Raw genomic sequence first — 21692 nt, 5'->3', positions numbered from 1 at the left:
CCTTTGGGCTGCAGTTTGCACCCTGTTATCTTCTCCACTGTAGACATGGAGAACAACTGAACCCCATCCTCCTTCAGAGTAATAATTCATGTGTTTGAAGAACACCTAGCCCTTTTTCTTTGTGCAATATTAACCAGGCATGTCCCCTCTTTCCTCATGTTGTTGATCTCTCACAAATATTTTGTAGGTGGGCCCAGAATGCCCAGTGCCTGCATGTCCAATCCATGTCAGAACGAAGGCACTTGCCTTGAAAGCAGCCAAGGATATGTGTGTGAGTGTGTGGAAGGATACACAGGCACCGACTGCGAAGACAGTAAGTGTACCCCAGTCTGTATACAAACTACGCATTCTCTTTGCAGGGAGGGGTGCTTTAACCAAAGCAGCTATGTTGCAGTCTAGCATGAAAGGTCATATGGACAGGGGAGCCATTATATTGAGAATTGGGTTTTTGGTTTATAAACACAACGGTAGCAGAAAAGCAAATTAAAATAATATAATATCAAAACAGGGGTGGGAGGGTGGAAGTGGTGCTGGTCAGTGTTCATAGCTTTTCTCACTTTCAGTTTACAGGGGTGTGAGAAAATGCCTTTACATTCAGCCAGGGATGGAGTTCAGTTTAGGCTTCCCAATGGAGGCAAGTTATTAAGAAACAGGCATGCATGGAAGAGATAAGTGTTCCCCACCATAATAAGCATGTCTGATTCAGACTCTGGCTTCTCACTGTTGCTTTGGGTAAAATGAAACCCCACCACCAAAAAACAAACAAACGAAAACACCTCTTAGGGGAAATATAGAGAATTATGTGTGGTTGGGCACTAAAATATATACATGACCACTTGCATGTAGTGATGATGGCACAGACATCCCAGCACAAGTTGCCAGTAGGGGAAGGACATGTTAACCAGTGCTAGAAACTCTCAATGTAATGCCAATATAATGACTTAACCTGAACTACACACACACAATTTTCAAGAGCAACCTGTGATCTTGGCAAGTTCCCAGACCCAACAAGTGCTCCAAAAGATGGCAGTCCTTTGGTTTCCATTAGGTCAAAATGGGTTGTTTACATCAGCCCCTAACTGTGGGACCACATTCAACAAAGTCAGAGGTTCACATACCTTTCTTTTTTATACGCTTGTGTGGAGCAAGCTCTTCTTTTGATGATTCAGGTCACATAACAGCCCTTTCCCAGTCTATATAGACTTCCATCACGCTGTTGCAATTGCTAATGCATCGCAACGTGGCCAGGTGGTACTTCATTTAATGGAGAGTCTCCTGTGCTAAATTTATTACACACTCTGCAGTATTGTGGGAGCTGCAATTTTCTCCATCCTATCACTACGTCTTCCTGTTCCCCACCCCACTTGCCCCTATAAGTCCTTTTTGCAATCTTCCATTTGGAGGCAGTGACCCCATGCAAGGAAACACTGGCTCATGTCATTCTCCAGAAGGAGAGGGGAAATGGGTTGAGTGTGAGGTACGTCTCTTACAAGAAGCAATGAGGCTCATTAGAGTCACTGAACAGAGCACAGATAGGACCACAAGGGAGCCTTTGAAAGGTGGAGCTTGATGACTCCAGTGGGGAGCAGCAGCAGCTGGTTTGTAATTTGCAGTCTCTTGGGTGTTAATTAAGGTAAATATCTGAGGTCATGAGAAAGGGAGTAAAGGTTCTGTCACCACAACACTTGTAGCCAAACCTAATCCAGATCCCTCCCCACAGCAGCCTGAACAACACTCTGTTGGTTACTGGTAGGGGTTGTGAAGGCCTCAGTAGCTTGAGCTTTTGCTGGCACAGATGAGCCTCATTAGTCCCCCCCCCCCCGCCCCCTTGGCTTTTTGCAGAGCTCTCAGAGGACTGCGAGTGTCGGAATGGGGGGAAGTGTCTGGATGGAAACGTCACCATATGCCAGTGCCCTCCAGGATATTTTGGTCTTCTCTGTGAATTTGGTAGGAATGTTGTTAATGGCTACTGATAGGCTATTCTGTCCACCTTCTGAATACTGGTTTCTGTAGCTCAGTAAAGCTCTCCACCAATGAGCTCTTGCTTTGGAGAAAGATGAGCATTTTTCAGACAGCTTAAGGCAGGTTGAAAATTAGGTTGTTGCTTGTGTATACACTCATCCCACTTTTACTTATGGCAGGGACATAGTCCATATGCTGTTGGACTCCAGCTTTGATTAGCCCAGCTACTATGGCCAGTGGTCAGGGGTGATGAGAGTTGCCGTCCAGTGGGACATGGTGGCACTGTGGTCTAAACCACTGAGCCTCTTGGGCTTGCCGATCAGAAGGTTGGCAGTTCGAAATACTGTGACAGAGTGAGCTCCCATTGCTCTGTCCCAGCTTCTGCCAACCTAGCAGTTCAAAAGCATGCCAGTGCAAGTAGATAAATAGGTACCGCTACGGCGTTTCCATGTGCTCTGGCTTCCGTCACAGTGTTCCATTGCACCAGTAGTGGTTTAGTCATGTTGGCCACATGACTGGAAAGCTGTCTGTGGACAAACGCCAGCTCCATTGGCCTTAAAGCGAGACGAGCGCCGCAACCCCATAGTCACCTTTGACTGGACTTAACCGTCCAGGGGTCCTTTACCTTTTTTTTTAAGTCCAGCAACATCTGGAGGGGGGCTGATTTTCCCACTCCTGGCTTGTGGTAAGTGAGTTTTGCAAAGCCTGTTGGATCAGAGACAGCGGTGGGACAAAAAAATACAACCCACCATGTATACCACAGGAAATGCTATTTCTCTCAAACCACTTCAACACTCTTAAATAATATTGTCCATGTCTAGCCTTTGTTTCTGCCTAAGACAGGAAAAGGAGACTCCTGTAGTGCTTTTGTTATGGAAATCCAGCTCTTTTTCAGTTACCAAGTCATCAAGATGACTCTGAAGATTCCCATTGACAAGGATAACTGTCTTGATTTTGAGTGTATCACTGTTACATCAGTCATGCTCAGTTTCAATCTCCCATCTAGAGATATAAAAGCTAAATAATAATAATAATAATAATAATAATAATAATAATAATTTATTTATACCCCGCCCATCTGGCTGAGTTTCCCCAGCCACTCTGGGCGGCTCCCAATCAAGTGTTAAAAACAATACAGCATTAAATATTAAAAACTTCCCTAAACAGGAAATCTTTTTCAAGCCAGCCATGTTTCCACAGGTTACATCCCAGTGCCCCCCCCATAAAAAAAAATCTAAGGCAGAGACAGTGGATAACATTGCATGACCCTCTCTGCTCTTCTGATCATCACCTGAAAAGCATAGAGGACTCAATTTTCTTCTTCCTTGGAGTACTGGGTTGGGCACAGAAAGTAAACCTCTTTGCCCCACTCAGCACTGCAATGGTGAGTAAAATATACATGCACACTGCAAGGATCAGCTGACGAGTGGAGGCGGGGTTCTTTGCATGTTTGTGTGAGAATGTGGGGTGTCTATACCCACTTTTGGGCCACAGTCACTATAGGCATGTGGCCCCCAGGGGGGTTGCAATGGGGCAGTGTAAAAAAGTTAGCCTCCCCAGTGTAGAATCCTCTCAGAGTTAAAAGCAATTTAGAAACATGACATAAAATCTATTTTAAGGGAAAGTGCCTTCAGATCCATGTATCTGCTGGTTTTACTTGTGTGTTTCTTAATGCAGGCGTCACCCCAAATGTTTCTTTTAACTGTTGGGGTATTTTTAAATAAAGCTCGCCTGAATGGTACTGAGCTACATGACAGGGAACTGCTGTGTGTTTGTTTCCTCCCCGCCACTGCAGAAGTGACCGCAACACCTTGCAATATGAACACCCAGTGCCCAGATGGAGGCTACTGTATGGAGTACGGTGGCAATTACCTTTGTGTGTGCCATACGGATTACGGCACAAACCACAGTAAGTAGGATAGGGAGTCTGGGCACATCAAAATGGGCTTTGAATCTGAGGATCAAGGTGGTGGGAGAATGCCCAGTACTGCATACCAGAGAAACTAATCCAGAACCCACTCTGAGTTGTGAATACTAGGTAGGGTCCATACCCTGCAACATAAATGAAGCAGTTTCTTTGAATGCAATAAAGACTTGGGAAGGTGCAATGCAGTTAATAGAATGTTAGTTCTGAATGCCGTGGTGAAGCTGCATGTGAGAAGGGGATGCATGAGCAATTTATATCTTCTTCTGTCACCTCTTTCTCTTCACATGCAAATCAGATCCAGGTTGAAGTCCCTGAGCAAATTGTTCCTTCCCTGGTAAATGAGATAAGACTGGGCAATCTCTTTGGGCCAAACTGCACATAAAAGTAACTGTGTCTGCACTGGATACAGGGATTGATCATTATTGGAATCGCAGCACGTATGCATGAAAAACTAACCACCACCACCCGTTCCACGGCAGTCCCAAGGAAAATCCCTCCTCTGAAAATGGTATTTGCATTGGCAAGAAATCCCCCCATTGGTGTCAGTAGGAGATTTCTTTCCAAAGTAAGTATTTGCTTCAGAGGAGAGATGATCTTCGGGACTGCAAGCAGGGGCTAAGTTCCCCTTCCATGCCTTCTGCAGTTCTTATAATAATCAGCCCCACCCTTCTCATGCTAGTTGTGTTTTTAAAAGCCTGCAGCACGTTTAACATCAAGTTTAGTTTGTATCCTGAAAAGTGCTGTAAGCATGCTTTTTTTATTATAGAGATTGTGTAGCTTGTTTGTCTGTAGCAGGCACTAGGAAGATCCCCATAAATAAATATCCTAAGAAACAAGGAGTTGTGGGCTAGAGGACCCCTGGGCTTATTAATTCAAAGATGTGTGTCCTTTTTTCCATGTCATTTAATTGAGCTCCTTTCCGTGGGGCAGGTGGGGTTTTTATTTAGCATCAGCCCATGTGAGGCCATGTCTGCTTTTGCAGCTGAGCCACCCTCTCCTTGTGACTCGGATCCTTGTCTGAATGGCGGATCATGTGAAGCTCAAGATGATTCCTACACCTGTGAATGTACCCGAGGCTTCGTCGGCAGGCACTGTGAGAAAGGTATTTGCCAACCCTGAATGGAAGAACAGAAGCTGCCTTTCCAAATCTACTTTGATGCTATATATAGGACACACTATCATTTTTTTTCCTAGTGCAGGGTGATGGAATTGACTGCAGGTAATGTTCTTCCCCTCCTTTTCTCTCCCGTGGCTGGTCCAGTGCATGGTTCTCTCTCAGGTCAAAAAGACATTGTGAGAAGCCAAGACAAACAAAAAACAAAAAACCTTCAGGTTTTACTAAAATGTATTCTTCTACACAATAACAGCAATGCAGTAAAACAGGGTTTCCCAAACCTGGGTCTCCAGCTGTTTTTAGACTACAATTCCCAACATCCCTGACCCCCATTCCTGTTAGCTAAGGATGATGGGAGTTGTAGTCCAAAAACACCTGGAGACGCAAGTTTGGGAAACCTTGCAGTAAAACAATTCTGAACGCAGTTTAAAAATAGAAATGGATATAGCTTAATAGCCTGGTGCCAACAAACTAGCACTTCCAGTTGCCAAATATTCAGAAAAAAACAGCTTCTAAACACCAAAATTATATTCAGCATACATTGTAAGGCAGAAAAAATGACATAGCAACCTATCGCAAATAAACACCACTTTCAGTTGCTGTTAGTCTCTTCCAGTTGAGCAACACTTTTAGTTGACATAACTGTGAGACTGAGCAATGGTGATGTGCAAAACATAAGCTGATGCAGACATCGGGACTCCTGCTTTGGAAGCAAATTCAATAAAAATTAATGACGCTTTATGTGGAAGTGCTTTTATTTTGTCTGCCATGGATCTGTTGCCAGTCCTATTTCATTGGATTAGTCAGGGAAGGTGTCAGGGACACAGTTTAACCTGGCGAAAGGGCTAGAGGGCCAGTGAGTGAAACTCTTCCTTCCACCTGTCTTTTAAAGGGGCTTGTAACAAGTACGGATGCTTTTTTCCCTTCCCAGCAAAGCCAAAGCTGTGCAGTTCTGGGCCCTGCCGCAATGGAGGGACGTGTAAAGAATCAGACGGAGAATACCACTGCACCTGTCCTTACCGCTTCACGGGGAAGCACTGTGAGATAGGTATCTCTACTGCATGCACTGCCGCAATTTTAGCCGAGGGGATGTGGACGTAAAGGGACTTCTTGGGAGGTGTTAGGGAATTGTTTGCTATGTAACCTGGACCTTCTGTTTTCACAGGCAAACCTGACCCCTGTGCCTCAGGGCCTTGTCATAATGGGGGTACCTGTTTCCACTATATTGGCAAGTACAAATGTGACTGCCTCCCAGGATATTCCGGGCGACACTGCGAGATAGGTATTAGTGTATTATTTATTTCATTTATGAATCGCTTCCCATGAGGCATTTGCAATGTTGAAATATATATTTGTGAAACAGTTGCATATGTGTGTGTGTATATATATATATATATATATATATATATATATATATATATATATAAACTATATATAAAAACACACACATTTTAAAGCAACTGTAGCAGCACATCCCACATGGATGTTAACTGGGTTCGAGGTCTCCATTTTGGAGGTTTGTTGAAAGAGGAACACCAAAAAACAATTGAGAAGGGGGGAGTTCCAAATGTAGTTATGGGATTGGAGGGCATGCCCTTCGGGCAATGACTAAGCCAGAGGCCTATTGACATTAGGCAGCAGGTATGGTTTCTCTCCCCAGAGGGTAAAGCCATCAGACGGGGACTCCTTTTGGCAACCTAAGGGAGTTAAGAACATAAGAGCCTGCTGGATTAGGTCGATCAGCTTCTTCATCTCACAGTAGCCAACCAGATGCCTATAGGAAGCACACAGGCCGAACATGAGCACAACTCATAATGGCTAGTAGCCATCCAGTCCACTTTCAGGAGACTGCAACACTATTGTTTCCTTTATTTACTTCATAAAACTTACACACCGCTTGGTTGTGAAACCTCAGAGTGGTATACAAAAAATATAATGGCAAAGTCAATAAAAGTTCAGAACCCTACCTTCAAAACATACAAAAGTTAAAATATTAAAGCAGATTAAAAGTACCTCAACTTTCTAAGCATCTGGGTAGGCTTGTCTGAACAAGAATGTTTTATGCAGGTGCTGGAAGAGTACAGTGAAGGAGCCTGCTTGATCTCAATAGGCTGGGATCAGGATGTTGAATCTCCAAGGAGTTATAATTTACTGAAATCCCTATTTAGAAATACTCAACTAAATGAATGAATGAATGAATTGTTTATATCGCAGATTTGAGCAAAGTGTTGAAGATTTGATTGCTTTCCATCGTAGAGGTAAAAAGTAAGCTAGATGCCAGGCATGCTATGAAATTAGGAGCTGGATTTATCCTGAACAGCAATCAAAAGTACTGATCAGTGGTCTAGGTTGAACCATAGCTGGAAGCTTAGAACATAGCTGCTTGGGTGGCATAACTACAGGTTGTGATAATTGTGTGCCTTGCAGCTATGTCATTGAACTTCTAAAAATTAATCATAAGCACAGTGGAATGGGCGATTTCCATTGATTCTACAGTTCTTCAGGAGAGGAGGTTTAATCTTCTCCTTCCCTTCTGTGATCCCAATAGAAATCCCCTCTCCCTATGCTGCCTTTAGTGATTGGGGGCCGACAACTTCCATTGGCACCAAAAGGGCTTCCACCCTCCTTTGGTACCAATAGAAGTTTCCCCACTCCATTACTAACTGGAGCATGGGGGGTTATTTTCATTGGAATAGCAGCTGGTGAGGCAAGAATTAAATCTCCCCTCCTCATATGCTGCAGTCCTGGAGGAAATCCAGAATCCAAAATTCCAACATTGATGCAAGCTGAGCAGTTAGCGTAACACAGAGTTAAGTCTCTGGTGTTGGTGGTATAAAATATCCTGCAGTGTGACTGCATTACTAGGGTTAGAAATCATTTGTGTTACTGTCACATGTTGTTTCATTTTTTAAAGGTGCTTTTGTAAGCTCTGTTTGGAATACTAAATGGAACAATTTTGTATTGGTGGGCTGGGCTCTGCTTTCACAGCTCCTTCTCCTTGCCTCCTGCATCCATGTGAAAATGGAGCCACTTGTCAGGATCTTGGCAACAGCTATTTGTGCACATGCCCAGCTGGCTACACAGGAAGGCACTGCCAATCAGGTAAACGCATAGAAAGGTAATGCCCCATAGTCAGCTGTGATAGGTCATCTGTCCTAGTACAATGGGCCATGCCAACGTTTTCAATTCTTTTAAAAAGCAAAACCATTCAGCTAATGTTCTGGACTGCTTCCGGAGGTTTTTGGAAGTTCTGTCTGAAAATTTCAGCTTCTGTGAAATTTGTGTAAGACAGGTTGGAACTTGCAGCTCGGATCCATGCTAATTATTTGCAGCACCACAAACTGCATTTGGGAGCTAAGAGCAGTGTCTCTTGGAACAAATGATGCTAACCGCTGAAGGCTTGCCCTGGCGACATTAATTTTAGAGGCTGGCATTGCAGTTTTTGCTTCTCTGATGAAGGCAGGCCACAGCATGAGAACTTTTCTAACGTAACTCAGTAAGTCGCTCACACAAAAGGGAATGTCCTTTTAGGTTCTGTGTGAAGAACTAGGCCTTCACTATCCCCAGTGCTCTCATCAGGGCAGAGCCCTTATTTACATCAGTGTTAATTGTGCAGCTCATAGACTATATAACAAATGCATTGCTCTATAACCTTTCTTCTTCCACCCCTCCCCCACTCTTTCTTTTCCTTATAGAGGTAGACTGTGGTACCCCCAAGGAGGTGAAGCATGCCCAGGTGGCATTTAACTCCACTAAGCTGGGCTCTCTGGCAGAATACCGGTGTGATCTGGGTTATGTTCTCAGTCCCCAGAATAACCCCAGGGTGTGCAGAACACAAGGCGTCTGGAGTGACCCTCCAGAGTGTAACGGTAACTTGATTTTGTATTTGAGTGAGTGAGTGAGTGAGTGATCAGGTCCTTTTCAACTTCAAGCAACAGTTTCTGGTGACTTTAATATTTCATCAGAACTATAGTACTGTACTCTTCAGTGTCTGATACCTGCCTGTTGTTCTTGTGAGAAGACAAAGTGGAACCAGACCAGTGCCAGTTTTGGTTCCTGTGATTATTCCGGAGTTCTGACGTTCTTGTGTATCTTGGAAGTCTTGGAGTTGATAAAAGGAGAGAGGAAAATCCCCTTGGGGAAACCATAGCACTTCTCAAGCTTAAGGAAACGATAAGGCAGATAAGCCATTATAAAAGAACACTAGGTGCAAGCTGGGCAAAGCTGACATAGCCCATACTGTGAAAGGGAAGCAACCCCTCTTGACCAGCAGCTAACCGGCAGCATGTTGCCCCTGACTAGTGGTGCTTACTGTGTGACTAGATTTGTGTTTGCACCTCTGGTTCCTGTTATCCCCGGTTCCCATGCTGCAGTGGGAGGGGTTGTTTCTAACATGCACCTTTCCTAATGTGTAGGCTGCTCCAATCCACATGCCCTGGCACATAAGGGAGGGGTGTGGGTGTCTGTGTCTCTTTCAGGGCTTTTATGGTTTTCCATTACAGCTAGATGGTCATCACTGAGAGCCAGTGTGGTGTAGTGGTTAAGAGCAGTAGACTCGTAATCTGGTGAACCGGGTTTGATTCCCCGCTCCTCCACATGCAGTTGCTGGGTGACCTTGGGCTAGTCACACTTCTTTGAAGTCTCTCAGCTCCACTCACCTCACAGAGTGTTTGTTGTGGGGGAGGAAGGGAAAGGAGAATGTTAGCCACTTTGAGACTCCTTCGGTTAGTGATAAAGCAGGATATCAAATCCAAACTCTTCTTCTTCTCCCCTCTCTGTTACAGAAATTGATGAATGCAGATCTCAGCCATGTCTGAACGGAGGCTTGTGTAAAGATCGAATTGCCACTTTCCTGTGCTTGTGCAAAACTGGCTATACAGGACACCACTGTGAGTTGGGTAAGAGAATGTGCAAGTATGTGTGCCAGAAAGTCGCATGACGTTGTTGCCCATAGCACCACATCAGTGCTATGTCAGGGCATACCATCAGTGTTACCATAAGCCCCATTGAGAAAGCCCTGGTCCGTGATAGGCTTAACATCCAGCCATTTCTGAGCCAGGATTATTTCCTAGGAGACTTGCTGTGGCCCAGAGATTCAGCAGCAAAGTTGCAGCTGGAACATCTGAGGACTGGTGGGGAGGCTTCTAATGCTTTTGCTCTCCCAGCACTTTCTGCATCTGCCACTGTCACTAGATCCTGCGAGAGTCATAAGCAGCAGCAGCAGCTTAAGAAACCCAGCGAGGGACTAACATCTGGTTACTTCAACAATCCATCCCAGGCCAGGAGCTCCAGCTGCAGAGTGGCATTTGTCGAAACATTGGAGAACTGGGGCGTGTGTGCGTGCACCGTTGTCATCATTGTACTGTTGTGTGTTCAATATTTTTAAATAAGAACTTTGGCTAGGGAGGCCGGGTATACATACACCTAAAATAAAAATGTATAATTCTTTTTAGAGTACTGTGGTTTTCATAGTAATGTAGCTTTTGGTTCTATTCATTATTTAATTATTTCCAATATTTATATACTACCTAATGACAAAGTCCTCTGGGCGGTTAACAAAAATACAACAGGAGACAGAATAAAATCCGCAACAGAGAATGGCATCCAGCAGAACAAATAGAAAAAGCAGTCAAAGTAATATTTATGACTGAAAATTTCGAATTCAGAAAGGACCGGGAAGATTTTAGCAAGGGACCTGCCTTTCTGTATTAAGGTTCAGTCACCTGCAGAATGGGAATGCTAAAAGACAAGAAGAGTTTTGCTGCATCAGGTTAAAAGTCCATCTAGTCCAGCATCCTCTTCCCACAGTGACTATCCAGGTGTTTATGGGAATCCCGCAAGGAGAACCTGAGTGCAACAGCACTGTTCCCACCTCTGGATCCTAGCAACAGGCATGCAGAGGTATAATGCCTCTGACAGTGGAGGTAAATCCTTTATTGAGATGGTCTTGGTATAGCAGCTATAGTATAAAGAGGCATTATCAACAGCAAGCTTCCCCTTCCTCCTGACAGCAGTGAAGAGATTTAGATGTGCAGTTCCAGGTGGGAGGCCCATTTTGGGCTAGGGATGAGAGAATGAGGAGATGGGAGAAAAGGACAAAAGCAGAAGTGATACTGATAGATAGATAGATGATAGATAGATAGATAGATAGATGATAGATAGATAGATAGATGATAGATAGATAGATAGATGATGATAGATAGATAGATAGATAGATAGATAGATAGATAGATAGATGATAGATAGATAGATGATAGATGATAGATGATAGATAGATGATAGATAAATAGGGGGGAGAGAGAGAGAGAGAGAGTCCAAAGGAAAATGAATAACCTTTACTGGATGAATATTTGGTGAAGGCCAGTGGATGAAGTCTGATCCTGCCCAGATGTCAGTGTCAGTTTTATGCAGAGATCTGTCATTATAAATTAATAGAAAGGGTTCCTGGAACCCCAAGGCCATTTGAACTAGAACACTGAGACTTAATAGCTTTCTGAACTTTTTCACAGCCTGTGTTAGTTATTTCTGCCGCCGCCAGATTTATACTGCTTTATTATCTCTGCTTTTACTATCTACCTTTTAATATTTAATAATTTATGTATTTTCCCGTTGCTACTTGTTTTGATGTTTCTTACGGTTTTTACATGTAGCCTAAAACACTTCAGTAAACTGGGCGGCAGGTTTGAAGTAAAATTTAAAACCCCATGCATTTGTGAGATGCAGTTTTTGTTGCACTGCATAAGGAGAGTTATATTTCTCAGTATTAATTTGCCAGAACACGCTGTGCACCACCTCCTAAGTTAACCCACCAGTAGTACTTCTTCTGTCTTGCCTGGATTGAGATTGTGTATATTGGCTGCCATGCAGCCAATTACAGTTGTGTGAGTAATGTGAATGAATGGGTGTGCATCATAGTATATAAGGGAGTGGATGCAGGGGTTGCTGATGAAGAGTTGATGGTAGTCCACTTGGGTTGCTGGCTTGTTGAGGTAGCTGTGATAAGTGTTGTGGTGGCCCAGTTGAATGCATAGAGGTCTTGGTCATGATGGTGAGCACCAGGAAACTAAGGCTACTTAAAGTTTAGCAGGACTGCAGTTCAGATAAACTGTGCCAATTAGGCTTCTACTCTGTGTGCTCTCTACATAAATCTGAGTACTTTTAAAGCTGTGTACACACTATATAGTGTGCTGGACCATGCTGGATTTCGTCATCAATGTCAGCCCTTGTGGAAAGATAACTGCCTAGGTAGGAGAAGTGATTGACATTTTTCAACGTTACACCATCAAGTTGGATTTGTGGCACTGCAGAGGGGTTATTTTGTACTTGTTGGTGCAGCACTTTGGTTTTTTGGATATTGAGTGATAGGCCAAGCTTTACATAAGCTTCTGCAAAGATATTGAGGATGGTTTGGAGGTCATCCTCTGAGTGTGCGCACACTATGTTGTCATCAGCATACTGAAGCTCTATGACGGAAGTTACGGTAACCTTACTCTTTGCTTTCAGCCTGCTCAGATTGAAGAGCTTTCCATCTGTTCAATCTATGATTTCTACTCCGGTGGGGAGTTTCCCTTTGACAAAGTGTAGGATCATGGCAATGAAAAGAATGAATAGTGCTGGGGCAATAACACAACCCTGTTTAACACCAGATCCCACTGTGAATGCTTCACTTTGGGAGCCATTGTTATCTGCGATTGTTGCTGTCATATTATCATGGAGGAGCTGATTTTTTCGATGAGCTTGTGAAGTTGTTGTGTAAGTTCAATTCCGCCCACTTTGAAGATTTTGGCAGGTATCCCATCAGGTCCACTGGTTTTGTTGTTTTCCATTTGGTTAATAATCTCCTATCTTCCAATAAACTGGAAAGAGATAACATAAAACAAAACAATGCTTTTTAAAAAGCCACATTGACTGATTGTGGGGAAAATAACAATGTCATTGAAATACCCAAGTCATCTTTTTGAGATGTGGTATAGAAAGGCCCATCTTGCTAGAAACCATGCCTTAAAATATGGGGGGGGGAATAAACTTTATTATGTAACAATATTTCAATTGTGTTGCTTAATAACATCGCCTTGTTTCTCTGTGGAACGAGTTTGTGACTGGGAGGGGAAATTGGCAAAAGCAAGCTTTGGATGATCAGTGATCTCTTTCATGAGAGTGTTTTCTTTAAACTTGCTGAACTGAGTAACAGGGGAAGACTGCATAACTTCCCATTATATTCATATTTTCAGATAGGAAAAATTCTGTTTTCAGGTATGAGAAATGAAGACACAAAACCAAGCCCAAGCCCTTAACACAGTTGACATAGAAAGCCCTGCCTTCTGACAGGAATGGAAGGAATGGCACGGAACACACCTACTTGCTTATTAAAGAATGGAGCAATGCAGGCTTGAAGAAATGCCATTGTCTATTAATGAGGGGGAGGGGGTGCAATATAAAAACAGCCAGTTGGTTCACTAACCAATATTTTATAATGTAGTAGTTATTAATTTTCTTTATTCATATAATACATTCCTATCAATTCTAAAGTACTTTTTAACTTGCATAATGCTTCATTTACAAACTCTTATTTGTGCTTGCAAACAGGATGTGAGATGTGAGGTTTATTATTCTCTATAGCCTTTGGAAATCCCCTTCCTAAGGTCAATTATTAGTGCTAATGTGCTCTTAAATATGACTGTTCATTTCTTAGGACGCAGTGTTAGGAGTTCTGGGTGTCCCTTTCTCTTTTTCCATCCCCACCTAAAAGCTGCTTTGTGCAGAGCTGCTACCTTTGTAGGGTTTCTTCCCAGCAACAATAAAATAGCCTCTTACCCTGGTGTCGGGGACCTTTTGGTGAATCCTGTGTGCTGTTACCAGGCAAGACTATATCTGTTAATGAAGTGATAATTTTAAAGCATCAATTGGTAAAGTACCGTATTTTTCCGTGTATAAGACGCCCCCATGTATAAGATGCCACTTATTTTGGGGGACTCCAAATTACGAAAACACCCCTCAGCACTACCCGTGTATAAGACGAGCCCCAATTTTAAACCTACTTTTTTGGTTTTTTAAAAAACACACCTAGTCTTATACACAGAAAAATACAGTAATTGCTGTATAAATGTTTGACATCAAACCTCCCTGCAACCCCATTGTTCTTTGCAAAAATAAATATTAATTAATGTACTGTAAACAACACTTACACCATCATATAGCTACAGCTGGCAAGAGTTAAAATTATCTTGCTTCTCCCCTCTTCCTGCCCCACTATTTTTGCAGAATTAAAACTGTTTTGCCACAACAGAGCTTAAGATGAGGAAGAAAAACACAAAGTTCTTCACTTTCTACCCCATTACTGCTGGTTTTCTACCTTTGATAGTGTTGTTGTGCTGATGAAGTCACTGTACTGCTCCCCCTCTCCCTTCTGCATTCTCTACAGAGATTGATGAATGCCTGTCTGATCCATGCAAGAATGGTGGGACCTGCACAGATCGACCAGGATCCTTTGCCTGTCATTGTCCTGAGGGTTTCATTGGAACTCAGTGTGAAACGGGTAAATAGTCTGTTGACCCTTCTTGGAACTTCTATCACTACTTCCTACTAGCAATTCAAGATCACTGGAATCTCCCAAATATCCTTAAGCTGCTCCATCTGTTCCGCTGGTACTAACATATCCCACTTTCTTTTAGCATAAATTTCTTAATATTGGTAACAGTTCAGGTTCAAAGGCAAAGCTTTGAAAGAGGTTATTCTTGGAAAACCTGAGTTATTTTCTTTAACCAATTCAGCTGCCATAGGCTGTGTGAGCCTCACACAGTAGTCATACGAAAATTAGCATTATTCTAACCCATAGAAAATGCTATTTAAAGACCTTTCTAACTCAGAAGGTTTCAGACAGCATGGTGTCATGCACTAGCTGGCTAATACACATTATCAACTTTAAAAAATAGCAAGGTTGTTCTTTTCCTCAATTTGGATCAAAGCTGGCTTCTGGGGAAAACATCCAAGTGCTGCATTTCATGATAGAATAGATACAGGATAGATAGGGACGTGGGTGGCGCTGTGGGTTAAACCACAGAGCCTAGGGCTTGCCGATCAGAAGGTTGGCGGTTTGAATCCCCGCGACGGGGTGAGCTCCCGTTGCTCGGTCCCAGCTCCTACCAACCTAGCAGTTCGAAAGCACATCAAAGTGCAAGTAGATAGGTGCCGCTCCAGCGGGAAGGTAAACGGTGTTTCCATGCACTGCTCTGGTTCGCCAGAAGCGGCTTAGTCATGCTGGCCACATGACCCAGAAGCTGTATGCCGGCTCCCTTGGCCAATAAAGTGAGATGAGCACCGCAACCCCAGAGTCGGTCATGACTGGACCTAATGGTCAGGGGTCCCTTTACCTTTACTTAGATATAGATTGTGGCTAATGTTGTAGATAGGTGTACGCAGCCAAGGTCTCCCCATGGAAGCAACTCATCTGTAGTGAGTGGCTATGGTCTAATAAGAGGTATGCAAAATCTTGAACAGGAAATTCTGTAACTCAGAAGTAAATGGTTTGGTGCTGCATGTAAGCAGCAATTAGACAGGCTTAAGGAAACATGCCACCATCTATCTTGAATTTCTGCTGATTTCTTATTTACCGGGGAGATTAATATACTGTGCAGATGGATGGCCCCAGGGAGGGTTTTCACATGGAGCTAATGCACTGTACTACAGCAGGCATCTTTGCAAGGGATTCTCCACCAGATGCAGAGTCATCCTCTTAATTCCATGTGACACCTCCTACAGATATCTGAGTGAGTGTATTTATGCCCTCCAGAAGTGGATGCCTGTGAATCAAACCCTTGTCGGAACGGAGGAGATTGCGAAAATTACAGTGGCTCCTACCTGTGTGTCTGCCCAGAGGGCTTCTTTGGCTACCATTGTGAAATAGGTAAGCTGATATAGAATGGGAGCACACGTAGTACATGCAAAGGTTCTTAGTAGCCTTTTAGGAAAGGTAGATTTGGGGGGGGGACAGTATTTAGTCTGATCCTCTCCTGACATATTTTCCTAAGGGAGCCTGCACTGTCTTGAAGAACCACTGTTCTGAACTGTTCGTTTTGCACTTCTTCCCCAGCTAGTGACCCCTGTTTCTCCAACCCCTGTGGGAGCAGAGGCTACTGCCTGCCCAGTAACGGATCTCACATCTGTACCTGCAAAGTGGGCTATACAGGCAACAACTGTGAGAAAGGTAAAAAAGCCATTTCCATAGTTGTCTGAAATAGAGTCATTGCTAACCATGCTGATCCCAGAAAATGGTAGACATATAGCAGGCAATAAAATCCTTTTAAAATAGGTTGGGTTTTTTAATTGAGTTTTTCAAAATGAATAACATCACTTTTTATATTTTACAAATAACAGTAAAGGTAAAGGTAAAGGTACCCCTGCCTGTACGGGCCAGTCTTGACAGACTCTAGGGTTGTGCGCCCATCTCACTTAAGAGGCCGGGGGCCAGCGCTGTCCGAAGACACTTCCGGGTCACATGGACAGCGTGACAAGCTGCATCTGGCGAGCCAGCACAGCACATGGAAATGCCATTTACCTTCCTGCTAGTAAGCGGTCCCTATTTATCTACTTGCACCCGGGGGTGCTTTCGAACTGCTAGGTTGGCAGGCGCTGGGACCGAGCAACGGGAGCGCACCCCGCCGCGGGGATTCGAACCGCCGACCTTTCGATCGGCAAGCCCTAGGCGCTGAGGCTTTTACCCACAGCGCCACCCGCGGCCCCCTACAAATAACAGTAGTAAACTACAAAAGAAAAGGAAGAAAAACACAACATTCAAACCAACATTGTATTTTACAAAACGCAAAGCAAACCTATTCAGAAGGTGATTAAAATCAGCATCAACTTAAAAGAACTAAAACACATGCAACTTCTATATGTCTAAACATGCAACTTCTATTTTTTCTAAACAAAAAATGTTTTCATCAGGCACCAAAAAGAAAAGAATAAAGTGAAGGTGCCTGCCAGATGTCAATAGTCAGGGATTTCTAAAGTGTAGTAGGTGATGCCACATGAAAAGACCAATTTCTTACAAATGCAGAACAAGTATTACATGGCACCTTAACACTGCCAGTTTCACAGATCAAATCAGCTGAATGGGCATATATGGTGTAAGGCAATCCCAGAAGTAAACCGGTCCCAAGCTGTGAAGGGCTTCATATATGTTTGTTGAAAGTTGGGTTACTTTGGTGATTCCTGTCCAGTTGAACTGAACTGAAACCAGAAGAGAATATCATTCAAGGATCCAGTGCTAGATCTTAAGAGTCAAATGAGTAAACTAATGGGAGCCAAGGGCCCACAGAACCTTGCTGTAGCATTACTACCCAGTATGAATGCTCATCAAGAACTTGTTCCCACTGTGGCAAAGTAGACGAGCACATTCCCATCTGTTGTGCTCATAATGCACCATGTGATGTGGATTCTCTTTGCAGATCTGCATACTCAGTATCGCCTCAAAAAAGTTATGAAAGTTAATGCAGTTCAGAATTCCATATTTGAAACACAGCATGTTTAACGCTAGCATTCTGCCAGTCTTGCCTTAATATATTAAGTTTATATTAATCATAAACTATGCATTCCCCAACCTTGGGTCCCCACGCTGGATGGGAATGATGGGGGTTGGAATCCAACAGCAACTGGAGACCCAAGATTGGGGAAGGCTGCCTTACCTGCTTCCTCTTGTATGAAAAATACGATAATGAGATGAGGGAGGGCAATAATTCTGTTTGTTAACATGTATTATGCTTCCTTTTCTTTCATTTGCATTGACACCCTGAAGAGCTGCTGCCACCAACGTCATTAAAGGTGGAAAAGGTGGAGGAGACAGGGCTGACAATCTCTTGGCGCCCTCCCATGGACCCGGCTGCCAAGCAAATGATTGATGGCTACGCCGTGACGTACGTATCCTTCGACGGCTCTTACCGCTGGACTGATTATGTGGACCGAAGCCGTGCTGCCCACCATTTGCGGGCACTAGCCTCCGGCAAAGCCTACAATATTTCTGTCTTTTCAGTCAAACGCAAATCGAACAACAAGAATGATATCAGCAGGCCCGTCATGCTCGTCACTCGTACTAGTGAGTAGCTCATTCAGCGGGATAGAGTGGTGGGTGCAGAAATGCCTGGCTCCAGCAGTGAGGCAACTGTGTTTGCAGGTCTCTTTCAGACCCATAGAGGCACACAGCACGTTTCCCAAGCGATATGGAACAACAGAGCACAATGTCTTTTGTTTATAAGAGGAGTTTCTTCCCTATCAATCCAGTGTCATTGCTGTCACACAACAAATTAAGTTTATATATTCAAAACACAAAAACATTGGCCTGCACCCATGAATTTCCACTCCTCCACCCCCGGTACTTGTTCTCCTGCAGTGTCATCTGTTAAAAAGAAATATGTAGTGGAAGTTGCATCTCCGAAACAAAACAATTGCCACACCCCACACAATTGTCACTCGAGAAACATTTGTAGAAGAACATCTTGTTTCTCAGTGTCTACTAATCCTTTAAGTATAATGATGTAATAGAGTCCAGAAGAGGCTAAATTGCTTGGATTTTGCTTTAGGTGCATAGCAAATATTGTAAAAGGAAGAAGGAGAAAAAAATGAAGGGGGAAATGCAATATCCATTCCCATTAACATGAAGAATCCAACAATCCATTAAAAAGTTAAGAATGATGCATCAGACTTATTTAAACATATACATTTATATAAGCCATTGAAATTTGTGTCCAAATGAGATTGTCGATTATAAGATATGTTCAGATGTCAAAATGGACGTAAGATCTTCAGACCACTAATAGATGGTGGGTATTTGGGTTTTTCTAGTGGTGTTTGAAATGCCCCCAACAAGGTGTTAAAGTGCTTGTTCCCTGATAGCACTCTGTGCCTAGCTTTCTTCGCTAAGCCTCAGTAGTGGTCTCTGAACTATATGTAATAGCTGGCTTTTTTATTTATCTTTTTTTAAGCATAGAATTTCTAAGAAAAGGAATAAAAAATATAGTGGAATCACAACAGTGGATAATTCCACTGTATAGTTATGCTCGTTTGGAATGTATGTTTGCTCAAAGTAGAGTCCTGGCGGGCAAGGGAAATTCCATCTAATCAGAGAGTATGATTGAATTTCTTTTTTTGGTAGGGAAAACAGATGCCAACAAAATGACAAATGATCTTGGGGAAGATCTGCTTGCACTCTCTCCCCCCCCCCCCCGACTTTCAATTTTACTGAATGCTCCCCCCCAACACTTCTCTAGACTTTAACAAAACATGCAAGGAGCATTCAGTAAAATTGAAAGACAGCATATTGAAACCTGATGAAAGAAGAGGATTTTATGCTCTTATAACCTGCAACAAGATAATAATTAAAAGCAAAAGGAGAAGTGAAGCAGAAATTTTATATTAGGTAATGAGGCTGCCCTGAGAGATGTCGCAAACAATAGACTTTTTTTCCTAGAGGAGGGAAAATATCTCTGCCTCAAGGGCATGAACTGATAAAGCCAGAAAGAAACCACCCTGAGGGTAGATTTATTGCATAACTGTTATTATTTTACTCTGAAATTCTTAGTGATGCTCACTGTTTCGAAAGAACCAGATAGACCATTGCGCCAATCTCTTCGTCTATTGTGCTGTACATATTTCTTGTCAACCAGCTGAAGTTGGAGGCCTTTAATACAGAGCACACATTATGCTTAAAACCAGGCTTCCTCAACCTCGGCCCACCAGATGTTTTTGGCCTACAACTCCCATGATCCCTAGCTGGCAGGACCAGTGGTCAGGGATGATGGGAATTGTAGTCTCAAAACATCAGGAGGGCCGAGGTTGAGGAAGCCTGCTTAAAACCTCCTTGCTATAACTAATGTGTATATCCCATGAACTGTTGAGGGAGCTGAGAGTCTCCCATCATTCACCATCAGAGACTTTTGCTGCTTTGTAATCCTTTAAGAATTATATGGAAAAGGCTTCACTGATAGTTGTCCATCATCAGTTTAGCCTGTAACAATCCATTACTTTAGGCATTTCCATATGCAAGTGTGGTTTCTCCCCCATGTCAGTTATGCCACTTTGTCAACCTTAATGGGATGGGGATTGTACTGTTTCACATGACGGAACTAGCAGGATTGGTTGAGTGATACTGACTGAACAATCCTGGTGCACAGATAATTTATAGGAAACAGTGCTGCAGATTTGCCATATGCATTCCTCTGTAGCCTTCTAACTCCTTCTATAGCTTGTGGGATATTTGCATGCATATGATGTGTCTTACTCCCATACTAGTTAGCACCCTTTGCTTTTAACTACTTTCCTACTCACTTCTGCTTTAGTCCTACAGCATTAAGTTGGCCACACAGGAAGCTGCCCATCTGGACGGAGCCTTAGTTCACAGATTTATACCATCAAGCTTTTTTTTTAATGCTCTTGGGCAATCAGCTGGTAACACCACATCGGCAGATCTCAGTTTTGACAAATCACTTAGCGTATTCATAGGAACATCTTGCTGTTACCAGTCAAGAACAAGCCAAACGCTGTACATGGTTCATACATAGCAAGCCCTTCATCTCCCTCACCACTATGAGGTTATATGGAGCCTGTAAATAGAAGAAATCATGCTTTGAATAAGTATGGTGGCAGTGTCTGCTGAGAGAGCCTACCTTGATGTCTGGGGCATTCTGTGGTTTCTATAAATTGTAGGTTTATCCTGGCTATGCTAATCCTCTGTGTGATTTGGCATTAAAGCTCTTTTAGGTAGGGGTTAGCTGTATTGGACTCTGCTGCATGGGAAGCATAACTCACCCTTCCTAGGTATTGCCATCCATGTGGGCTAAGGAGCTCAAGGTGGCATGCCTGGTTCTCCTCCATTTTATACTCACAGCAACCTGGAGAAACTATGACTGGTCCAACATCAACTCTATGGTCCTATCACCTAGTGAGCTTTATGTCTGAGTGGGGATTTGAACCATGGTCTCCCAGGCCCTACCCTTAACACTAACCACTACGCAACACCAACTTTACTAAGTGACTGTGCCATATGGTGTCTTATGGGTGACCCTTGAATGCAAAGAAGGGTCCCATGAGGTTGCAAGATGTCATGTCCTATACTCCCAGTAAGGGAGGGAGCCCTCTGCTGTAGAAGTCTTGCCAGAAAGCCCAGACTGACCCTTTTCTTCTGTAGGAAACTACTGAGATGAGAAGGAGGCCTCCAGCGGGGCAGGGCTCACCCATGAGGATCAAGTGAGTGTGTCACTGTCAAGTGGGGTGAGTTGTAACCGCCTCCTGCGTTTCCCCTCTCTCATCCTGCCAGGACCTCACCCAGTGGAGGGATTTGAAATTGCCAATGTGACTGCTACAACCATTACTGTGCAATGGGCTCTCCATAGGCTCAAGTACGCTACGGTCAGCAAGGTGCGTGTGTCCATACGGCAGCCGGATGATGTGGAGGATCGTGCTGTGGAGTTAAACAATACAGTGACAAAATACACATTCTGGTGAGCAAGAAGCAAGAGACTTCCTGGGGGTGGAGGGAGGGAGGTGATGGTGAATGAAAGTAGGTCAGGTGGTGGCTTGTTACTTAGCCAGTCAGTGGTGCTGGGAGGCAATGAAGAACATAAAAAGACCCTGCTGGATTTGGCCATTGGGCTACCTAGCCCAGCATCCTGTTCTCACAGTGGCCAACCAGATGCCTGT

The 21692-nt window shown here is 43.5% G+C and overlaps 1 protein-coding gene across 1 annotated transcript in view; it reads left to right on the top strand.

Moving 5' to 3' along the window:
- Positions 1-21692, top strand: part of SNED1 (sushi, nidogen and EGF like domains 1) — a 70755-nt gene that overhangs the window by 35770 nt on the left and 13293 nt on the right. Inside the window, exons 10-23 of the mRNA XM_053389932.1 lie at positions 188-313; positions 1843-1947; positions 3758-3871; positions 4872-4991; positions 5935-6051; positions 6169-6285; positions 7992-8105; positions 8699-8872; positions 9788-9901; positions 14425-14538; positions 15793-15906; positions 16093-16206; positions 17797-18093; positions 21310-21493. Of these exons, the coding sequence (XP_053245907.1) occupies positions 188-313; positions 1843-1947; positions 3758-3871; positions 4872-4991; positions 5935-6051; positions 6169-6285; positions 7992-8105; positions 8699-8872; positions 9788-9901; positions 14425-14538; positions 15793-15906; positions 16093-16206; positions 17797-18093; positions 21310-21493 (1924 nt within the window). The remainder of the gene's footprint in view (positions 1-187; positions 314-1842; positions 1948-3757; positions 3872-4871; positions 4992-5934; positions 6052-6168; positions 6286-7991; positions 8106-8698; positions 8873-9787; positions 9902-14424; positions 14539-15792; positions 15907-16092; positions 16207-17796; positions 18094-21309; positions 21494-21692) is intronic.

Source organism: Podarcis raffonei, chromosome 5, assembly GCF_027172205.1.
Source record: "Podarcis raffonei isolate rPodRaf1 chromosome 5, rPodRaf1.pri, whole genome shotgun sequence".
NCBI lineage: Eukaryota > Metazoa > Chordata > Lepidosauria > Squamata > Lacertidae > Podarcis > Podarcis raffonei.
The sequence above is the reverse complement of the archived record's forward strand: the minus strand, read 5'-3'. Positions and strand labels throughout refer to the sequence as shown.